The following is a 16,772-nucleotide window of genomic DNA, read 5'->3' as shown; positions in this document are numbered from 1 at the left end:
CAGATGTAACAAAATTTTCCAAAAAACATTTACTGAGAACACAACTGTTTCATATACAGAACATACTAACATTCAACAGCATCTGAACAATCTCAAAGTTTGGTTTATATCAGACAAATCCAGTCTTTCCTTCTAGATCTAGATTGACACTAATAAAAAGAATAATAAAAAATAAATCATTTTTCATCTCATTGGTTTACCATTCAAAATTTCCCACTGTGATGTCACAACTGTGCACTAATATTTTCATATAACATGGCAATGCATCCAATTGTGGTGTTTTGCACAGAAACTGGTACATCTTAAGAAGAGCAGAGCAGTTAAGTACAAAGTTCACTTCAAGGGACCAGCTACTGAACCACCAGTAGACCAAAGAGGAAGAGATAAAAGCTTCATCATTATGACAAAGGAAAGTGATAGAAGTAGTAATACCGCAGAAAAATCCTACACAATACAGAAAGACTGTAAGTACTTTCCAGTACCAGTTCCTCTGATTTCCTACCAATAACTGTGTCATGATAATAGCTCTATTTGTTAAACTAAGAAAATATTTTATTACTGAAAGCATTGCAATTGGAGACTAAAAGAAACAAGGAAGTGTTAGGAATAAGAATAAAAAAACCCGTATCAGATTAATTATTTGTGTCCAACTACCTTAAAGGTCGCACTAACCCTACAAGTAGTCACAGATGGTTCAAGCTGAAAGTTTTACTATCCACTCATTCTTCATCTGTGTAAACTAGAGTAGGAGCCACAAGCACATACTGAAAATTTACAAAGACTAGCAGTTCTCATGCACTAGGGCTGTCTTGCACCCTCTTGTTTTAGAAACCAACAGCAGGATAAGAAAGGAAAGTTTTAAGTGTATGATCAGTCAAAACAAGAAATACCACACAAAACATGAAAAACATTATTTTACTTGTTTTTTGTTAGATCTAAATGATGAATTGTAAACCACCATCCTTTTAAACATCTCTTGTGGCTGCAAAACAAAGAAAATTGCCAAACCAGATATTAACTTTTTGCTGTAAGTAAGTGTCACCTACTCACAAATAATCTCACTGCTTTTCTTTGTGCTTCTAGGGATTTAATCACACTTGAATGTGTTAGTGCTTGAGTACACACAGAGTGAAATAGTACTGAAAGAATTCTACAGAAACTACATGAATAAATAATACAGCTTTCCATACCACATGAATTTAAAAAAAAATATTAATTTCTATGGCTCCTTTCATCCCTGATTTCTAACCAACAGTGCTGGGATCTATTCTCCACGATTTTTGAAAAAATAATTGAAAACACATATAAAAAATGCTAGACAAATCATTTCCAAAATAACAATAAATACATTACACTTAAGATTTGCTCTCTTATCAATATCCTATACTAGAGGATGAATTCCATTATTAAATTCCTCATGAAGTTGATTAAGCTGAAAGAAAAGATAGGTGTATTTGGACTTATCCTGAAAGAAGCAGTTACTTAATACCAATTACTACTACAGGTTCACACTACACAAAGAAAATTCCTCCTGAATTTAACTTATTTCTGAGCGGTATTGCTTCAGTTTTGATACTTACAAGTATTCTCACGTTATTTATTAATTGCTGCTTAATTTTATTTTATTGTGTTGGATTTCAATGATTTTAGTTCCATATCGATTCTAGTTTTCTTTCACTTCCAGTGCATTAACAAAATGGTACACTGCAGTCAAAAATCACTTAAAATACACTCTTATTATGTTAAAAAAAATTTCAAAAAGAAAATTGGAAAACCTGTGCAAAACACGCTTCATAACTCTCCAGCCTTCACTCAAATTCCTGCACCAAAATCAGGTTACAGATTTGAGTCTTCTGAAATTAGAACAACTTTCTACAAACTAAACTATGGTATCTACGTTTTCAAAATCAATTTGCTTTAGGGCAAATCACTACATATTAGATTCGCTACGAATTATAATCAATGTCCTATAGCCATACTATTAAATGAAAAAATATGTTTATTCCTGAGCTAATGAAAGATTGGTGGTCTGTGTTTAACTAACACACACAGTTTTTGTTTTGAAGGAGTTCTGGGAGAGTCTGTCAAGATTTTCCACAAAACTCTTCAGCCTCTCTCCAGTCACTTAGGAAAAAAAAAACGAAAAGGAAGCAATTAAACACAGATAGCAAATAATAGCTGAAATTCCTACTCATTGCACATCTTACCATACAGTATGTAAATATCTGTCTGAGGTGCCTTGACTGCAGCCCTGCATATTCAGGCTTCAAAATGCTTAAATATGAATTCTTCCATGAGAAATATTGCATGCAACCACAAAGGAGTGAGGAAGGAAAAAGTCTTCAGTGCAAATAGCAAGTTCATGACTGCTTTTAAATCCCACAACAGGATGCTTGTGGTAGTTGGGGATGCAGGGACTACTGTTTATGTTGGTTTTGCTTCCCTGAAAACCCCACCACTAAATCATAACTAGCCTCTCCTGTTTTCTGAGACAAAATTTATTTTGCTTTGTCACAACTGTATTTCAATTAACTCTAGCAGAGTAGAGACAATCAGTTCACACTAACTTTGACCCAGAGTAGCCCTAGACATGCAAGGTCACACTCAACATTCAATCATCACCCATCACTTAACTACATGTCATGAACTGTTAAAAAAACCTGGGAGTTCTGACCAGAATTCAGTTAATATGAAGACTGAAGTCACAATAGAGACCTTACTGTTCCTATCTGGCACAACTACCTTCCATATAACAGGAATGTTGTACCCATTCTTGTATTTTTATTTTATTTTGTTCATGCTTTTCATCTTATTTCCTAGTGAATTGCCTGAGTGTAGGTTCACTTGATTCTCTGTTTCAATCAAATAATACCAGCAATATCAGTTTCCAGAGTTTGGTACTCAGGACAGCAAAATTCAGGTAAAAGCAAAGTAGGAGGACTTATGCACATTATATCATATTAAGACAAATAGACTGGAGTTCCACAGATTCCTAAAGTCTAGCAAGACAAGAAATAGTGTAGATACCTTGCTCTTGGTGATACTCTTTGCTAAGAGAAGATGAATGTGTCCTACATCTGAACCACTTACTTAAAAAAGGAACAATACTCATCCCCTCCCACCCTCAAATAAAAATAATTCCTTCCACATGAAATCAGATTGGAATTCTTCTACACTTCTAGAGATATGCAGGTACCTCCCCGTCTGCTTATCATATACCAGCCTTTTCATTTTTTAACTAACAGTAGTCTCCCTCTTTACTTCAGTACCCATGGAAGTCTTACTCCACAAACTGCTGTGCCTTCGTGGCAGCCAGGATGAATACTGGATCACTGCATTATGTCATAAAAGGAAGTAAGAGGTAACAAGTCTACAAAACCAGTTAATTTATTAACTGATGTTTCTCTCCAAATCCATTCAGAATATTGCTCCTACTTGAAACTATGATCTTCTAACTAATAAAAGGCAGCTTGAGAATGATGATTGACATCTGAAACATTTTAGCAGACTTGTGATTTGGAAAATGTGCATGATGGCATATCAGAAGTTTCCCTATGAAGGCAGATCTTTTTGCCAATTTCTCAAGCTAATTGCTGGCAGTCAAGAACAACATTCCCTTGTATACCACTGCACCCAATGCTATAGGGTTGGTCATAAAATATTTAGCCTAAAGGGTTTTTCTTCATATAGCTTACAAACAAAAATGGAAAATAAATAACAAGAAGAATCTGAGTCAACTTTGCAGTAGCACCACATTACCAATGTGCTGGAGTCTAAAACGTAACAAGGAACATTTTTTCTCTACAAATGAAATGATGAGTTATTTCTCTACATTTCAAGCACAAATGAAAAATACAGTGTAACTAACTTTTACTATTTAATTTCTGACAAAGGAATTCAGAATTCATAAAAATACAAACCAACATGCAAATAAGTGAAAAATAATATCTACAGTCCAAGGCTACATGCTTCTCAGGAATTACTTGCCTCAGTACAAAAATTGTCACTAAGAGTGACTTTTAGATCATGAAAAAAATGGAAATTGTACTTACCATTAGTGATCATTTGAAAAACTACATTAATTTTAGTAATTAGAAAACATCCTTTAAGGACAAGTCAACAACAAATCCCACAGTACTCAAGCACTCAGAAAAAGAACATTAAAAGGCTTACCAGGGCCTCCGATTTGATTGTTGGCCTGACCATAAAGTTTGGGTCAGGATGCAGCATGACTGGTTTAGAGACTATTGGTACCCCTGGATGCCGTTGAGTAGGTGGACTTGGAGCAAGTTGCTATGGGGTTAATTTAAGAAAATTACAATTCACAACATAATTTGTGCAAATCCATCATGTTGCCAAAGATGCCTCAATACACATAATTGATGGCAATTAGTGGCACTAATACAACACAGGGCTTACAGAATTATTTTAAGACTTCCAAAGTTAACAAGCCAAAAAATAATTTCTTCTGCAACTAAACAGTAGTTTTTTCGTCTAAACTGACTTTGCCAGCAAGATGCTTGAAAATTTATCAGCCAGGTTTTTGGCATATTCTGTAAAGGCAATGAACTGAATGAGAAACTACAGGGAAAAAATGCTAAAGTGGAGTGTAAAAACATAAACAGCCTGAAATGAGATTTGAAATAATCTATGGCTAAATACATCTTTTAACATGAAATATACCACAGCTACAGCAATCAGCTTTCCATTAAAAAATTCAAGTTAACTTATCCAGACTTAAAAGGAAGAGTTAGTTATGCTAATTGCCTACCCTTGACTCTACAGATACCCAGCGGCATCTGATACCTCATCGTTAAGCACGTACTAACCCAATCTGAGACCTCATCTTACACCACGTACTAACCCGATTGCACGTACTAACCCGATTCTTACTCAGGCAAAACTCCCACTGACGTCAAGCATAGTTTTAGTCAAGAGTTCAAAACTGAGCCCTGGGGGTTCAGTTTTTGACTTAACCCCAGCAACTCTCAGAACACTCTTGTCAGTATTTCTCATAGGAAATGTGATGTATTCCAGATATAATTCATTTAGTACAAGCTGTATCCTCTGAAATGATTTGAATAAAATCCAGCAAATTGGTTAGGAAACTTTTTTTTAATAGAGGAATTTTTTGGGTTTGTTTTGTTGTTTTTTTTCTTCCTTTTTCCATTTTAAAATAATTTAAGAAAAAGTTTTGGAACCAGATCTTTGTAAGTCCCCATGGATATCCCTCAACTAATGCTGCTCTACACTACAAAACATGTTCTATCACTAACCTTTCTGGTCTTGAAAGAAACAGCAGGTTCACAGATACCAACTTATTAAAGTTGTCCTGGAACAAAAATGCCTCAGAGTGGGGAAATCTGACATCTTGCCATTCTGAAGTGACATCAGTGCAAAGAGTTATAAAACAAATGTTGGTTCTTCTGAGAAGAAATTTTGGTTCTTAGCACCCTTTATATTAAAAAAAAAAAGTTTGATCCTAGTTCCTTCTGTCTGTCTTGACAGAAAAAAAAGTATATGCTCCAAGGCATACAGAACAATGGACTGTATGTTGCTGAGTGTTGAAATAAGAAGTCCTCAGACTATTAGGAGTCACTTGCACTGCCTGGTACTAAGTACTTCCTAACATGGCAAAGGATCCATGCACATGAATGCAAGTGTTGAATTTTGAATAAGTCATCCATGCAGAGTCAAACACTTGATACTACCGTTACATGGAAAGTTCATAAAAACTACAGTCAGTATTAACAGTACATGACATACCAGTGGATTGCTTGACACAGAAGATACTTTGCCAACGTGGGAGGTGTTTCGTACAACCTAAACAGTAACAGACTTAGTAGTGGGTCCAGATAAAGTATATCGCTAATAATAACGTTGAGAAACAGACCAATTTCTCTGAGATACTTTAATACTTAGTTATTAAGAAAATATTTGACAGGATTTTATTCCTTTTGTCAGGAATTTGTCCAAGCTGAGTTTGAAATTAAGTGATCTTGGGAAAAAAATTTAGCAACATAAAGATTTGAATAATAAACATTTTTTAAAAAACAATGGAACAATAACAGTTGCATTATTTTTGGCTTTACAAGGAATAAACACAAACTCTTTTTTCACTGAAGTCAATTAATGCACTGCTGCTGCTTCTCTGTGGTATTAAACCCCAACTTTTTAAAAAGCAGTAAGGATAAATTGTTGAGCTTCTGATTTTATTTCTATGTCTAAAACCACATCAAGAATACTGGGTAATCTACTTATAAACAAAGCGGCTCTGGCTCCATATTAATACCTTGCTAAGAGCTCAGTTCTTTCCTCATATATAATAACTATATTCAGTGAAAAATGGCTTATTTTTGAAGGCTAGATTATTTTTGTTGTTGTTACCCGATGTATTTTTCTTTAATTATTAACCTCTCTTCTTTAATGCTTCCAGCAGTGACAAACTGTCAGAAATGTATATTGTAATATATGGGTTTGGGGACAGTTCCTATATTACTGCTTTTATCCGGATAACTTCTTTTAGCAATAGGAGAAAGCTTTTCTCCTCTGTATGCTAGTATTTAGAACACTTGTGTCATTTCACATAATTTTTATTTTGCAAATAACTTGGAGAATCTGTTATTCATAAAAACATCTCACATTTCTGTTTCAATGCATCTAGCATATTCGTGGCACTTCAAACATGTAAACCACACAGATCAAGCACTATTAGAAATCTACTCGAGTTTATAAGAAGATATTCGTAGCTCACATTAGGACAATTATTCACATAGAAATGATCTTCCAGGTTCCACGGATTAATTTGCATATCCTTCCCCACCCTAACTGGAGTCATGCAAAAGCAAAGCCTAGGATTTCCAAGTACACATGCAAACTAAAAACCAAGACCAAAACAAACCAATAACCAAACCCCAACAATGCAGTTAGCCAATGCATGCAAAACTGTTTAGGGAAGGGACTTTATGGGATCCTCTTCCGCTGTTTGAAAAAAAGGAAGAAGCTTTTTTGCCAGAAAAACAAGTACATGAATCCCACTACAGTGCTTAGAAACGGATATTATGATGAAACAGTTACCATTTCTTTCCTAAACTGAGGTCAGGCACAAGATTTCTTATATTTGGCTTTCTTTTGGACCGAGATTGTAATAAAGAGAAGGTCAGTATATTTTCTCAAACAAATTCCTAACTTCTACCCAAAAAAAAGTAATACCAGACTACTAGCTCTAGTTCATTTAAAAGTATTCTACTGGCAATTTACGCTGTGTTGATGTTTTAAAAGTTTGAGCTTCTGATTTCACACTAATTTTCTTTATTCTCTCCTCTCATCTAACAAAGCAATTTGATTATGTATTTAAAACATTTTCACTAGCAATTTTCACTAAACAAATGTTTTTCTCAAAAAATATGAGTTAAAACTACCACCTGCCATTGCTTTTTTTTTTTTAATCTTTAAACACTCAACTCCAAACTGATTTTTTAACTGGTACATTCTGCCTGAGATAGCTGCACGTGGTAGGGTTATGATGTACACAGGGGGGAAGAGCAAAACCCTCTCAATTTAATTTAAAAAAAACAAAAAAGCTACCTCTGGACTGCATTTACTGCCATGAAACCATCTCATTCCTTCTTTTAACGTTGCACATGGGAGGTGGGTAGATCCAGTGGATAAAGTGAGTGATGAAGCGGGGAAGGGAAGCCAGGCAGGGACACAGTCAAGGCACATGCATTCAAACAGATCACGAGGTCACCTGTGAAGCTGGTGTTACTGCTAGGGCTGGACCTCTTGAAAGTGGAACATTTGGTGTAGGAAGTGGATAAGCTGATGCTGCTGGAGTAACAGTGGGTGGTGGTGGCGGAGGTGGTGCCACACGTTGTTTAGGCTTGTCAACTTCATCTAAGTTTATATCATCAAGATCTGTGGTATGAAGCTGCAGGCCACCGGCAAAACGCCGCATTGATGTGGCAGAAGGAGAAGCAGAAGGTCGTCCACTTGCCAACTACATGCAACACAAGAGAAATCTGCCTTAACAGTTCATCTGCCCGCAACAGCTCTGACGAAATTAATGGCAGATGTTAGAAAAAACACTCTGCCTAACTGGCACTTCCTATCATTCCAGGTTTATTTTTTAAAAAAAATTGAGTGTTGTGACAGTACCCTTGGCTGTTGTAGTAGGGGATGACAAAAAAACCCTCACCAGACAAAAACCCAAACAAAAAGCCAAACCTGCTTGGAGTCTTCAAAAGATAAAATCATAGGACAAATCACAGATAACCCAACTCTTGCCTCTCTAGATCTTACAAAGAGAAAGGAAGAATTGCTCCCTGGAGAAGTGGTTATATTAAAAGAAAGTAATCAAAGACAGGCTCTGAAATTCCATGCCATTAAAAAAAGGGAGAAGGGCTGAAGTGTGGTATAAACATAGCCAGACGGTAGTAATTCAAGAGGAGTAAGATTAAGTAGCTATCAAAACAAGAAGTTCAGTATGCTATGAAATCCAGATCATCAGAAGGTTCTAGACCTTTTAAACCCTGTTAATCAGCCACAGATGCATTGTGGGACTAAAATTTTGAACATAATGAGCAGCTTACCCAAAAATAAAAGTTTGTGTGTGTGAAAAAGGATCCTACATATGCTAAGAGTCACTAATATTTATTTTATTAGTGATCCAACTGAAGTATTGAAGAAAATCTAGTTCATACTTTCCCCCCAATTTTACCGTTCTGTAGACTCAGCTGGGGAAACATTAGAGATATCAGCTCTCCTACAGACACATAAATCTGATATGACAATACTTTTCTTAAGATCTCTCCTTGTTCAGTTGCATTTATCCCTCAGAAGCATTCTAGCTTTGTGTTTTACATAAGTTTAACTGCTTGAGTAGTTTCGTATAAGAGTTGTAATAGAATATTTAAATACAGTGTAACAGAAAAAGTGATGGACCAAATACAACCCAGAGTACTTGTCTTAAATCAGGGTAGAGCTCTGAAAATACAGCAGTGATTGCCATCTGTAATGTTTCTTCTTACTTTGAAAATTAAGGGGGACAAAGATTTAGCAGAACACAGACAAATTTAGGTAGTGAGAAAAAGCTCAGTATAATCATTCCACTGTCCTAGAGAACTGCACTGAAGAGCCACATGGATCCAAGCCTGAGCCAGGAAGAACTGACAATCAGCTGTTTTTTTCCTAGAGCTGCTCCACATTGACCTGAAGGAAATTCATGTGAGAATGTTCCCCAAGGGTCCTTTTTGTGGTTGCAATTTCTCGGGCATCCCAGGGGAGTTCAGCAGATTGCAGTGTTCCTCTTGAACGCAGCTGTTCTTGGAGGAGAGCCAGAGCAGCAAGATGGTGGGAAAGCCTCACTCCACATCTAGAACCATCAGGCTCTACGGCACAACCACGATCTGCAAATCCCATCATTTACGAGGACTATTTCAAACACAAAACTGAACCAAATTCACTCGGAGTTTCTTGTCTTTTTGTAATTTTCTTAAATTTCACCTTTATTTCATGCAATATAAGAAAGGATCCAAGAGCCAATCATCAGTGATGTTCTTTTTTTGCATAGGACACTATAAATATGGTTGAGGTAATGTAGTCCAAGTTTTATTATTGGTAGCATTTCCCACCTAGTCCAAACAGCTCACAAGCCAATACATTTGTTAATTCTGTGGTGAAAACATACTTAAAAAGGATAAAATAAAACCAGTTCATTAAAAATAATATAACAATTTCTGTAAAACAAAGGAACATCAAATGCTATAGAGAGCAATTCATCAATTACTTTCCCCCCTTCTTACAATGATGGATGAGAAGTAAAGATGAAGACAGCTTTTTCTCTGGTGAAAACTCGTGCTTTTAGGAGACCACTAGCGAGATAACTAGAGACTGCACAGTATATGGATAAACCAGAATTTTTACCTCAGGAGACTCATTCTCCACAGAGGAAATCTGTTCTAACCGTGTCTGACAAAGTCTTTCCACCCAGTGTTGCACCTTTTCTGATTCTTCCAGGTCTTCTCGTTCTGTTTCAGATACCTTAACCATAACATCAGTGCATGATAAGAGGTTATATGTATAGTTACAATATAAATATGTTTTCAAAGTGTGAAATGTCATTTTAATTAGTTTTAGAATAAATTATAACTTTAGGAAAAATTTCCTATTTTGCTGTCTCTTATTAAATTCGTAACCTCACAGGGACACTCACTAACTCTAGAGGCATCCTCATATGGGCAAAACCCAACTGTAGGAACAAGCCAACTTGGGAACAGAGCTCTGCAATGCAACAGCAATTCTTTTAAACCTCACTGTCTTTGACATGCAAGTGTCCTGATAAGATAATTTGGTTAAAGATTCAGCTCATTTTCTTTCGATATAGTTTTGCACTTCATAGCAGAACACAACATACCTCTTGCACGAGACGATTTATTTTCAGCTGTTTTTCTTTCTCCAACATTCCTTCTTTCTCTTTGGCAAGTTTTTGCTCAAACTCCATTTCCTTTTTATTCTTCTTCTGTTCACACAGACTGTCACTTTTTGACTTCTTTCGCTCTTTTCCTTTCTGGGAAGTTTTGGTGGTTGTGATTGTGGCTTTTTTGTTTTGTTTGTTTTTTCTTTTTTTAGTTAAACAGATTTTTACATCAGCTAAAAACACTGCAAACTTCAAGTACAGTATATGAGTACCTGCCTTGAAAATTCAATTACTATCTGTACAAGTATGGGGACAGTCTTTTAAAAGAGAAACTGAAGTCTACTTCCCTCAGCAATTTGCAGGGAATTATGCAGGGCCTGTGCCCATCAACATGAGTAGGGCAACACTGGACAGTTCAACTTTTTTGCTCACCAGCAAAAGTTACAACATTATGGCACACAGGCCCACTACAAAATGGTGAATATTCAATCAGTTTCAGGTAGTTTTGATTTGCCATCTCTCTGTTCTGGCACTTTTGTATAAATACAAAACTGCTTCCAGCTAACAGATGCTCATGTATAGGTAGATACAGATATTCTCTGCATAAGACATCTTCATGTGTATGTCCTAAAGCCAGTTTTGCATGCCTTAATACAACTAAAATAAGCAATTACAAGGAAAAGGCTTAGAGCAGTACAGAAACCGAATTGCTCACAGGAAAGAACACTGCATCATGAAGACCAGGTAACTATTTGAGTGAACTAATACTGCACAAAGCAACTCTAAAATTTTACATGTTGAGTGCAACCGAAGAGCAAAACTACATAGCCTTTTTAGAGCCTCTGTTCCTGTTGCTTTCAATACACATTCTGTTCCTTATGTCTACTTTAATTGAACGTCACATTTCTGCTATCCTCTCCTATGTGTATTGGTAGGGCCCAATTCATATTTGAAAGCCCATGTTCTCTGTTTGCAAAAGGGAGGAGCAGCTGGCCACTTCTTGGCAGTTGCTTCTAGTGCCCAGAGAGGCCAAGCCTTAGGTTTGATCTTGCTCTGCTTATTATCACCACCTACTGACTTTTCACAGTGGTTTTAGGATTTCAAAGCTACATCTTACATAGCATTATTTGTCTTCCTTCCATCCTTTATATATAATATTGATAATAAAGCCTTGTAAAACAGACATTTTCCCTGGCAGTTACAAATGTAATTTCTCCCAGTCAAGTAGTCAACTGGAACTTTGTACTGCTGAGTTTAGTGGGATGTTGTCTGTTGCTTCATGGTTAAGTGGGGGTGGTGTTGGGGGAAAAAAACCAAACCAACCCCAGTAATCAGAGACAAGATTTTAAAAATTAAGTAAAAAAAAAAATCTTATCATTTTGCACTAATGTTTTAACAGAAACCTATTTCTGTGGGCATATTTTATTCAAGGCTAATTAGTTTGTACCTTAATAATGATTGCTATCTTATCTTACCCTATAACAAATTATAAGACACATTCAGTACATCTACTAAATGTGGTATCTGGCAGGTCAACCTGTTAGGTATCAACACTTGAAAAATTACTGAATTTAAAGGCATAATAAGGAGTACGCATGCCAAAATGTTCCAGAATATAAACATATATCAGATAATCTTAGTTGCATTCATTGCATTCAGATACAACAGGATGAGTCATCCTTTCCATCCATTTTTCCCCATGGATTCAGTTTACTTCCTAAGACATTTTTAGTACAGAGTAAAATTTGGGGTTTTAAAACAAAACAAGAAAGCAATTAGCAATTTGGCGTAGGATGAAAACTCATAGTTTCCAGATTCTAAAATCATTATAAAAGAACATTTAAAATACAGCTTGCCAAGCTTCTAGTTCGCAGTGTAGTAGGGTTCAACAGGAAGAGGCAAAGATCTTCACTACTATATGACAAGGTATTCGGAAGTTCTCTGAACTACCATTTCCAGCAGCCATACAGAAGATCACATACTTGTGTGAAAAGAATAAGTTTTCACAGAGTGTATTTATACTTTTCAGATAGATATCCTAACTGCTGGCTTTCACACAAGATGATTTATAGTCACTAGCAGTACAAAATGGTATTGGAGTGTACTGTCATTTCCTATTCTCTATTAAAGAAAATAGGCATTTCCTGTCCACACAGAAGGTTAAAGCAATGGCCCTAAATGGTGAGACAGATACTTCATCTCTCAGATACAAAACTGACTTCCTTGGAAGCCTTGAGTTCTCAGGACACAGACACATGAACCCTCCTAACTATCCCAGTTAAGTATTATCAGCCATCACAAAACCAACTCCAAACAAAACAAAAAATGAAAACAAACCAAAACCACGCCACACAACCATACACCCTCTATATAGGGCTAATATACCTTGAAAGAAATAAACACACAAAAGCAACAGCAGGAAGAAATTATTATTTGAAACTCTAATTTTAATTTCATTACTTTAGCAGCAACTCTAAAGATGTAAGAGTATTCTATCAAGCTTAAAGTTTTTTCAATTGGTTTTGCTTTTCCTGTATGATGTACATGCCTAAAAGCCTTTTGCCTTCAACACTCCTCTTACTGAAAGATTACCAAGGTATAAATGAGAACTGCATACTTGGTTCCCATTGAATTTTTGCCCCTCTACTTTTTTGTTTGTTTGTTTGTTTGTTAAAATACATTATTCTGAGGACTTTTGGAGAACATAAAACATGCACTGCCCACCTGGACTGAACACCACCTGCAAAGTTATTGACATATACTTCCCGCTGCAACTAGCAGGACTTGAGAAGTCCAAAGTATTCAAAAGGACAAGGTCCTAGACGGATGCATCCCAAAGGTATCTTAATTTGTGCACACGTTAAGAAAGCCATTTTACTATAAAGAATGTCTAGCAATAACAGATAAGAAGAAAGAATTAAAATTGAAGTGCACAGCAAATTCACACATCAAACGCTGTACCTTGCGTATTGTGGGAAATTTTCCTTCATACCGATAAAACCATCCAAAAGCTACAAAAGGTAAAGGAAAAGTTGTTTTTTTGAAGAGAAGCCAAGGACTGGTTCAGATTCAGACCATTTTGTGCTGGTACATGTAACTGATTAAAATTTATTTAAAGGCACAACACAGAAAGCTTGATATTACGTGACAAGTTCTTAGATTACTTCTTGATCCGTTGCGCTACAAGTTCCTCTCATTTTATTGATGCACATTTTATGTTATGAAAAGCAAATGCAGTAAGTAATCTTCATACAGAACCATGAAGCCATATGCATTGCTAAGATTCTATGGTCACAGTTATATTTCACACTAGTTTTAACAACCTTCCTTAAAATGAAACAGGTATTCAAACTTATTCAGGCTTGTGGCAGAATGCAGCGGTGTTTAAGGAGACAAGAAAAGTTCCATTTCCTAGGATAAAATATTTTGAGACAAATGCATAAGTATTAATACATTGCTAAGTAAAAACATTTAAAAATTGATTATCCTTATTTTTATGTAAGAAACATTGATAACACAGAGGTCTCAATACAATCAACCTTTCTGTAGGATTGATAGATTTTGTATTTGTATCAAGGTATCTTTAGAAACCAATTGAGAACCTTTCATCATTTACCAAAGGACCAGAAATATTGCCCTGGCAAAACCAAATTAGTTCAGTATCAAGACTGACTGTCAGGAGGAAGAAAAACATAGGAAGAATCTGAATCAGGATAGGAAGTTAAGGCTGCACAGCAAACCTGTTTGTCCTGCTTCATGAACACTTCATCCATGTCATCTGTTTCAAGTTGGTCATGTCCAACTCCCTCTAAATCTACTCAAGAAACAAAGGAGGAAAGGAATGAGGAGATAGAAATGACAGTATAACTGGAGGTTCCCATGAAATGAAAAAAAAAAAAAAGATCAGCAATGTGCAACTAGAAGTTTCTATGAAATAAAAATAAGTTAGCATCAGGATATTCTTCCACATAGTCGAACACCAACCCCACACCCCCCTAAAATGAAACCCCCCAACAAACCAACTAAATCATACAGTCGTCCCCCCCACCCCGAACACACAACCCCACAAACTGTGGTCCTGCTTAAATAAAATTAATTTCCATCCACTTTCAACCCCGAAGAACAGTTAAAGTCTGCATACAGCAAATGAGTCTCCTCTTCTATGAAAGGAAGCCTGCAGAGATAGGTGGCTGCTCCTGTAACTAAATCATCATTAGTTCTGGGATATTCGGCTTCAAAAGAAACATCAGCCTTCTATGCGCTGTCACTGGAATAAATGCTGCACAGAGAAAACACTGCCCTGAAGAATCAGAAAACTAAACAGATACGAGATGGTTGCAGAAGAGGCATCTCCCAATCTCAGTTTCTCATCTATTAAAAGTGACTTCACCAAAATGATTGAAACAGCTTAGAAACTGACCCAGATCTCCCTTAAGTTGTGCAAGTTTCCTTTCTCTAATACTATTTTAATACACTCTTCACATACTATCCATAGCTTTCAACTTAGCTTCTTAACTGCAAATTAAGCTCCAAGCATCTTAAATTCCTTTGGACAATTACACTTCAGGACAATTCATCATGTAAAAGTTGCAGTGCACAAACAGCGCCTCTTCAGTCTCTTGATTAATTATAAAGCAGACTGCCCAGTGATATCATTGATTCAGAAGTTCTCACTACCTGCTTTTACTTACTACATGCTTATATGTTTTGTTACCCATGCTCTTAAGATGCTAATTTTGCAACAGTTGTAAACATCATTATGCTATTACCATTTAATTTTCAACATAACAGTCAAGAAAGCATGAACTGAAGAAAGTCTTAAACAGAAAATTGATGTAGTAAATACTTTAGCCTGTGAAGGAATAATTTAGATGTGAAAGGGATGCTGGCGAGAAACAGTTTTGTCAATATCTAGGAAAAACACTTAAAAAAATAAATCACTGACTCTTCAAAAATCTTTATTCTTTCTCTTTTTTGTCTACCGTTTTATTGGTTTTTTTTTTTTCCAACATTTACTTCTTTTATATTTTTTGATCACATTCAATATATTTAGCTTTTTACTCAATTAACTTGTTTACTCCTGCAGGAGTAAAGCAGGGAAGCTTCATGACATTCCTAAAGCTCCCAAAGACTGCCAAAGTAAGAAAGGAGCAAAGTCTTGCTGAAGAGATGAGGGAAAGAGATCTTCAGAGTTTTCTGAAAATTAAACATTATATTAATTCCCTCCAGGCCAAAACCAGGGATTTCTTATCTATATTTTCTAGTTAGAAGCAGATGAAAATACTCAAAACCCTAATTTTCACCCTTCACAATACACTGATTTAGAGTAAAGAAGAAAAAAAAGAAACAATAGGAATAATACAAAGTGCATTCATTCACTCCAAATGAAACTACAAATTTCACACTGGTTTTCTACCTTCAAACACTCCCTCTCCCAAGATCTCTTCTCACATACAAAAAATGGCATTAAATGATTTGTTTGTATGATTAATGCAGAAAGCTCACAGTTGATTGCAACTAAAAAAGCAGACACTTGTCCCTCATTTTCATACCTTTATTTTCATAATTAACAAAACCCAGTGTTGCAATTTTGCATAGCTGGGTGCTTGTAGAGATTGGGGGGGGCTGCAAATCCAAATGTCCACAGAACTTAAAATGTTATTTATTGCCCTAACATATTCTTCACTAAAGGTGAAAGCTCTGATGTGTATATAATTTAGCGTTTGAATATCAGCTTACCCACACAGACATAAAAACATAATCATATACCATAAAAAACACAGAAACACAGCACTACTTTGACAGTGGACATCAGTGCAGGTGCACTGATGGAAGAATTACTTTGAAAGGCTTGACAAGCAAAAACACTGAACAGAAATAACATGGAAAGCAATGCATCAAAACCCCAAGCTGGAGAGATCAATACTTCAGTATCTTGGTGAGCTTTTTTTAAAAATTATTTTTCCTCCTGTTGCTGATTGTTAAAAGCCATGATTTTTTAAATAGATGTTGATTTTGCAAGCTAAGTACCTGTTAAATAAGAGCTACTGAATTAGTCTATCATATGCTTCCAACCTTCTGAAAATAACGAAGTCATAACTAATTTGGCTTGGATGCAAAACTGTGACACATTCCATACAGCTCAGTGATGTGTTTGAACCAAATATTTTCACTAGGAAGCAGACTGAAATCAGTTACTTACTTTTGTGTTTGGAACGAGGGGGAGAGTGTACTTCTGCAGTTACAGTTTTGAGAGATTTGGGAGGTTCCTTAGGACCCCAATCTTCTTCCCACTCCTTTTTAAATTTCTCTTCCTCTGCTGTTATCCTATAGGAAAAAAATGAAGTGAGGCATT

The 16,772-nt window shown here is 36.0% G+C and overlaps 1 protein-coding gene across 1 annotated transcript in view; it reads right to left on the bottom strand.

Annotated features, from left to right (window-relative positions):
• The window catches only part of USH1C (USH1 protein network component harmonin), a gene marked incomplete at both ends in the record, with an annotated part of 42,799 nt that overhangs the window by 5,684 nt on the left and 20,343 nt on the right, over positions 1-16,772 (bottom strand). Inside the window, 2 exons of the mRNA XM_084263613.1 lie at positions 14,158-14,234; positions 16,620-16,744. Coding sequence (XP_084119739.1) covers positions 14,158-14,234; positions 16,620-16,744 — 202 coding nt within the window. The remainder of the gene's footprint in view (positions 1-14,157; positions 14,235-16,619; positions 16,745-16,772) is intronic.

This window comes from Gallinula chloropus (assembly GCF_964237585.1).
Source record: "Gallinula chloropus genome assembly, chromosome: 4".
In the NCBI taxonomy this organism is placed as follows: Eukaryota; Metazoa; Chordata; class Aves; order Gruiformes; family Rallidae; genus Gallinula; species Gallinula chloropus.
Note: the sequence above shows the minus strand (reverse complement) of the source record. Positions and strands in the feature narration are given on the sequence as shown.